The 6512-nt window shown below is 39.3% G+C and overlaps 1 protein-coding gene across 1 annotated transcript in view; it reads left to right on the forward strand.

The window, feature by feature from the left end:
- The first annotated feature begins 4423 nt into the window (after positions 1-4423).
- LOC123752389 (S-antigen protein-like) overlaps positions 4424-6512 on the forward strand; it is a 14938-nt gene continuing 12849 nt past the window's right edge. Inside the window, exons 1-2 of the mRNA XM_069335236.1 lie at positions 4424-4465; positions 6183-6512. The exon at positions 6183-6512 is cut by the window's right edge and continues 1309 nt beyond it. Coding sequence (XP_069191337.1) covers positions 4424-4465; positions 6183-6512 — 372 coding nt within the window. The remainder of the gene's footprint in view (positions 4466-6182) is intronic.

Genomic DNA, 6512 nt, shown 5'->3' on the forward strand with positions numbered 1-6512 from the left:
TCCTAGTCAACAACGGCTTCTCCAATGGTTTCGTCGAAGACATCATAAGAAGGAAAGTGAAACGCCATGCAACCTCTGAAGAGACAACTAACACAACACCTATACCCCCTATTAGACTATTTTACAGGAACTTCTTTTCCACAGCTCATAAAACAGAGGAAAGGGTCCTGAAAGATATTGTTAATAGAAACGTTATCCCTACAGACAAAAATCAGAGGATACAACTGACGATTTACTATAAAACCAGAAAAACGGCCAGCCTACTCATGAGAAACTCTCCAGACACAAAGCAGAACGCTTTAAAAGAGACCAACGTCGTCTATGCCTTCAAATGCCTACTTGGGGACTGTAAGCTCCAAAAAACCCAGTATATAGGCAAGACAACAACATCTCTTTCTAGGCGTTTAACGATGCATAAACAACAGGGCTCCATTAAGGAACATATAATCTCTTCCCACAACCAAACCATCGCCAGAGAAATTCTAGTAAACAACACAGAAATCATCGATAGATACAGCGATAGCAGGCGGCTTGACGTTTGCGAGGCACTACACATTAAGAAGTCAACACCAGCAATCAACAGCCAATTAATGCACAACTATATTCTACCCACCTCAAGACTCCGCTCCAATATGGAAACATCAAGAAATATGGACCAATAGGCTTTCTACAATCACTTCTATTTCAATACCCATTTTTTCGTCTTCTGTCTTGTGTTGATGAAATTAATACCCTATTAATGCCACCTCTTGTTCTGTCTTGTGTTGATGAAGTTAATACCCTATTAATGCCACCTCACCCCATCCACCTCACTCAAATGTAGATATAAACAAAATCGAAGATGTGTAAGTTCTATTCAGTTGTGTATTTGTAAACTAAAGTCTTTGAAAATGTAATAAGTTTTACGAAACGCGCTCGTGTCGCGTCAGACTAGAAATAAAAATGAATTTTGGAGAATTGATTTTTGAATTACCTCCAACAGTGAAAAGAAATGTACGAAAGATTGAGAAAATTCGTGTTAGAATTATTAATCTTACTTTTTCGGTCATATTTAATAATATATATATATATATATATATATATATATATATATATATATATATATATATATATATATATATATATATGCAAACAAGCCTGAATGGTCCCCAGGACTATATGCGAATGAAAACTCACTCCCCAGAAGTGACTCGAACCCATACTCCCAGAAGCAACGCAACTGGTAACTACGGGGCGCCTTAATCCGCTTGACCATCACGGCCGTCAAAAGGAAGTGGCTCAAATAGCCTCGGCTATCACTTCCTTTTGACGGCCGTGATGGTCAAGCGGATTAAGGCGCCCCGTAGTTACCAGTTGCGTTGCTTCTGGGAGTATGGGTTCGAGTCACTTCTGGGGTGTGAGTTTTCATTCATATATATATATATATATATATATATATATATATATATATATATATATATATATATATATATATATATATATATATATATATATATATATATATATATATATATATATATATATATATATATATATATATATATATATATATATATATATATATATTATAAACTGAAAACTCCACACTCCAGAAGGATTCGAACCCAGACAGCCAGGAGCACTATGCACCTTGGCGTACCTGGTACCTTAACCACTAGACCACACGACAGTGCAATGTCAGAATGACAGTACAGTGTTTGAGTGTGTGTGTGTGTATGTGTGTGCATGTGTGTGTATGTGTGTGCGTGTGTACTCAGCTATTTGTACTCACCGATTCTGGCTTGTGGGGATTGAGCTCCGGCTCATTGGTCCCGCCTCTCAACTGTCATACAGATTCCTGAGCCTACTAGGCTCTGTCATATCTACATTTAAAGCTCTGTATGGAGTCAACCTCCACCACATCACTTCCTAATGCATTTTACGTGTTACTTACTCTGACACTGAAAAAAAATCTTTCTAACGTTCCTGAGGCTCATTTGGGTACTCAGTTTTCACCTGTGTCCCCTAGTTCGCGTACCTTGTGTGTATTTACGTGTTTTGCGTTCCTTGTTTGCATATGTGTGTTTGTGTGTGTGTGTGTGTGCCCCGCATTTCTATCCACCTGTTGTCTAATGCAATGTCTTCTGACCGATTTCCCTGTCATATACACTTTTAAAATTATGAGTGGAGTTGGCCTCTACATTCTACTCCTTTAGTATATTCCATTTCCTTACAAATATTTCGCTAAAAGAAAACTTTCTAATATCTACATGACGCATCTCAAGCTTCCACCATTCCTTCTTGTTCTATTAATATATATTGTGAACATTTCCTATTTTCACTTAGTCATTCCAAGTAGGTTATTAGTCTCCATCGTCTCTCCACACTCTCCTGTTTTCAAGAGCTGTCGTGTTTAGTTCCGGCAGTCTCTCTTTATATCCCATCTCTCGCAATTCTGGGACGAGCTTTGTTGCATACTTTTGAACCTTTTCCAAGCTTCGTTATGTTTTTTTTTAAATGGGGGTCTCTACGATGGGGGTCTCTACGATGGGGGGTCTCTACGATGGGGGTCTCTACGATGGGGGCTGCATACTCTAGAACTGGTCACACGTAGGTGTTGCACAACGACCTAAATGCCTCCTTATTTACGTTCCTGAATGAGATTCTGACTTTTACTAGCGGGGTGTATGCTGCTGTCGTTATCCTATATATATATATGCATCTCTGGAGTTAGGTTTGTTGTTAAGTCCACTGCCAAGGTATTTATCTCTAATCTTTAGGGAGGTAGTTTGCCTTCATTGTGTGCTGTCCAGAAAGATAAAGGAAAATGGTAAATTAAATTAATTAATAAAAAAAGGGAGCAATGAGAGGACAGAACAAAATGAAAATTAATGTGAAAATCAAAGCATGTGAGAGAAATGATTGGAATGAAAGATACGAATATAACAGAAACGAAATATTCGTAAGATAGTGGAAAAACAGATACAAAATGAAGATAAGAAGAAAAAAAGTAAAAAGATAAAATGAGCATGAGAAGAACGAGAAGTTCTTCGGAGTCATTATTCTGAAGACACGGAGTCATTATTCTGAAGACACAATATTTTGTGATCTTTAAAGCTTCTTCCAAACACATATCTTGGGCGTTCTTCCCGGTAGAGATTAAAGCCGCAGGACACGGAAGTCTACCCAGGTCAGCTCTTCAGTCAAGGAACATTCTCAGGAATTTTAAGGAAAATACTCTAGCGGTCTGTTTGAGGACGTCGTGTGGTTATACAGTATTGTGTAATATTACACTAGGATTGAATTTTTGGGAAATTTTGGAATGGCCTGATTGTTTTTATTTATAGGAGTATGTGTTTATTTATGCTTACCCCGATTCTGGCTTGTGGGGATTGAGCTCCGGCTCATTGGTCCCGCCTCTCAACTGTCATACAGATTCCTGAGCCTACTAGGCTCTGTCATATCTACATTTAAAGCTCTGTATGGAGTCAACCTCCACCACATCACTTCCTAATGCATTTTACGTGTTACTTACTCTGACACTGAAAAAAAATCTTTCTAACGTTCCTGAGGCTCATTTGGGTACTCAGTTTTCACCTGTGTCCCCTAGTTCGCGTACCTTGTGTGTATTTACGTGTTTTGCGTTCCTTGTTTGCATATGTGTGTTTGTGTGTGTGTGTGTGTGCCCCGCATTTCTATCCACCTGTTGTCTAATGCAATGTCTTCTGACCGATTTCCCTGTCATATACACTTTTAAAATTATGAGTGGAGTTGGCCTCTACATTCTACTCCTTTAGTATATTCCATTTCCTTACAAATATTTCGCTAAAAGAAAACTTTCTAATATCTACATGACGCATCTCAAGCTTCCACCATTCCTTCTTGTTCTATTAATATATATTGTGAACATTTCCTATTTTCACTTAGTCATTCCAAGTAGGTTATTAGTCTCCATCGTCTCTCCACACTCTCCTGTTTTCAAGAGCTGTCGTGTTTAGTTCCGGCAGTCTCTCTTTATATCCCATCTCTCGCAATTCTGGGACGAGCTTTGTTGCATACTTTTGAACCTTTTCCAAGCTTCGTTATGTTTTTTTTTAAATGGGGGTCTCTACGATGGGGGTCTCTACGATGGGGGGTCTCTACGATGGGGGTCTCTACGATGGGGGCTGCATACTCTAGAACTGGTCACACGTAGGTGTTGCACAACGACCTAAATGCCTCCTTATTTACGTTCCTGAATGAGATTCTGACTTTTACTAGCGGGGTGTATGCTGCTGTCGTTATCCTATATATATATATGCATCTCTGGAGTTTGGTTTGTTGTTAAGTCCACTGCCAAGGTATTTATCTCTAATCTTTAGGGAGGTAGTTTGCCTTCATTGTGTGCTGTCCAGAAAGATAAAGGAAAATGGTAAATTAAATTAATTAATAAAAAAAGGGAGCAATGAGAGGACAGAACAAAATGAAAATTAATGTGAAAATCAAAGTATGTGAGAGAAATGATTGGAATGAAAGATACGAATATAACAGAAACGAAATATTCGTAAGATAGTGGAAAAACAGATACAAAATGAAGATAAGAAGAAAAAAAGTAAAAAGATAAAATGAGCATGAGAAGAACGAGAAGTTCTTCGGAGTCATTATTCTGAAGACACGGAGTCATTATTCTGAAGACACAATATTTTGTGATCTTTAAAGCTTCTTCCAAACACATATCTTGGGCGTTCTTCCCGGTAGAGATTAAAGCCGCAGGACACGGAAGTCTACCCAGGTCAGCTCCTCAGTCAAGGAACATTCTCAGGAATTTTAAGGAAAATACTCTAGCGGTCTGTTTGAGGACGTCCTGTGGTTATACAGTATTGTGTAATATTACACTAGGATGGAATTTTTGGGAAATTTTGGAATGGCCTGATTGTTTTTATTTATAGGAGTATGTGTTTATTTATGCTTACCCCTTCATAAATAATGTGAATCTCTTTGATCTTACAAACTGATAATCTAAATATTTTTCTCTCTCTATAAAGGATTTCTCTTTTGATGTCACACCCCGGGGAGTGCTCCGCGGGTGGGCGGTGAAATATTGATGAAGTCCTGACTCAGATAACTGGAAAAGTTGCAGGAGGAGGAAGAAAGGGTGTCAGGGAGAGAGGTGGGAAAGATGAGGGTTGAGGTTGGGATGAGGAAGGGGAAGGGTTGAGGATGGGACAGGGAAGCGGGGTGTTTGGGAGAGGATTGGGGGAGGAGGGAGGTGGACTAACGGTGAGGGTGGCCAGAAAACGTTGCTGGGCCTGACTCTGGTCAGGTCACGGCTCGTCTCCACAACCACATACATATATTTTAGGATTTTCATCTCGAATAAAAAAAATTGTGATGCCAAATTTTGCTATCTGAAATTATTTTGAAAAACAACAAATTTAAAGAGAATTGGTTGATGGTAAACTATTTATAATTGAGGCTAAAATCACTGCATGCAATGGACCTGTCAGCATATTATGTATACCTCAGACAGAATAGTTCTGACGTGGTTGTGACCAACGACAAAAATGTCTCTGCCCAAAAATGTTTGTAACGTGAAGCATAATAACTTGCTGTTGTCAGACCCTACCAACTATCAGACGACACGCTGCACTCCTCTCTATGGACAGGCATCAAGTTGTTCGAACAAGAGACGACAGACTTTCACTGTGAAGAACAGAGTGATCCCTCGAGCACCGTCTTATAATATGCACATCGATTGAAAGGTTTTGCCATCACATTCCATTTAACACAGATGAGCTATTTAATTTTCCCATTTGCTGCACCTTTTACACTTATATAATCCCATAAACACTGAGATTTTCTCGCTATATTCAGGAGCTTTTACAACCTTCTACACACCTTTCTGAAGTTTGTATGAGTATGATACGGCTCTTTTATCTCGTATATCTCATATTTTCTCAATTAGGAACTCAAAATGTTCACAATAATGCTAACTGTAAAGGAATTGGAAGACTTAATTGTGAAGACGCTCATGTGCTGATCCTAACTAAACATCGTTCCAACAAGGAATTACTATTCCATCCACATTTCCTCCTAAAACAAAAGTAAGGTATTGAGAAAGCCGCAGTGTAATTTATAATGTTTTTTCCCACAAAATTGGAAAGGAATAAGAAAATTTGTTTCCAAAAATGTAACACGTGAAACAAAAATTTGTATAATTAAAGAGCCCAAGGAATGTGAAGGAGGTGGAAAGTACTCTTTCTGGCAGCAGCACTGACGACCTTTTTGACAGCAGCGGTGACGACCTTTCTGGCAGCAGCACTGACGACCTTTTTGGCAGTAGCGCTGACGACCTTTTTGGCAGCAGCACTGACGACCTTTTTGGCAGTAGCGCTGACGACCTTTCTGGCAGCAGCACTGACGACCTTTTTGGCAGCAGCTCTGACGACCTTTTTGACAGCAGCGGTGACGACCTTTCTGGCAGCAGCACTGACGACCTTTTTGGCAGCAGCACTGACGACCTTTTTGGCAGCAGCACTGACGACCTTTTTGGC

The sequence above is a fragment of the Procambarus clarkii genome, chromosome 4 (assembly GCF_040958095.1).
Source record: "Procambarus clarkii isolate CNS0578487 chromosome 4, FALCON_Pclarkii_2.0, whole genome shotgun sequence".
In the NCBI taxonomy this organism is placed as follows: domain Eukaryota; kingdom Metazoa; phylum Arthropoda; class Malacostraca; order Decapoda; family Cambaridae; genus Procambarus; species Procambarus clarkii.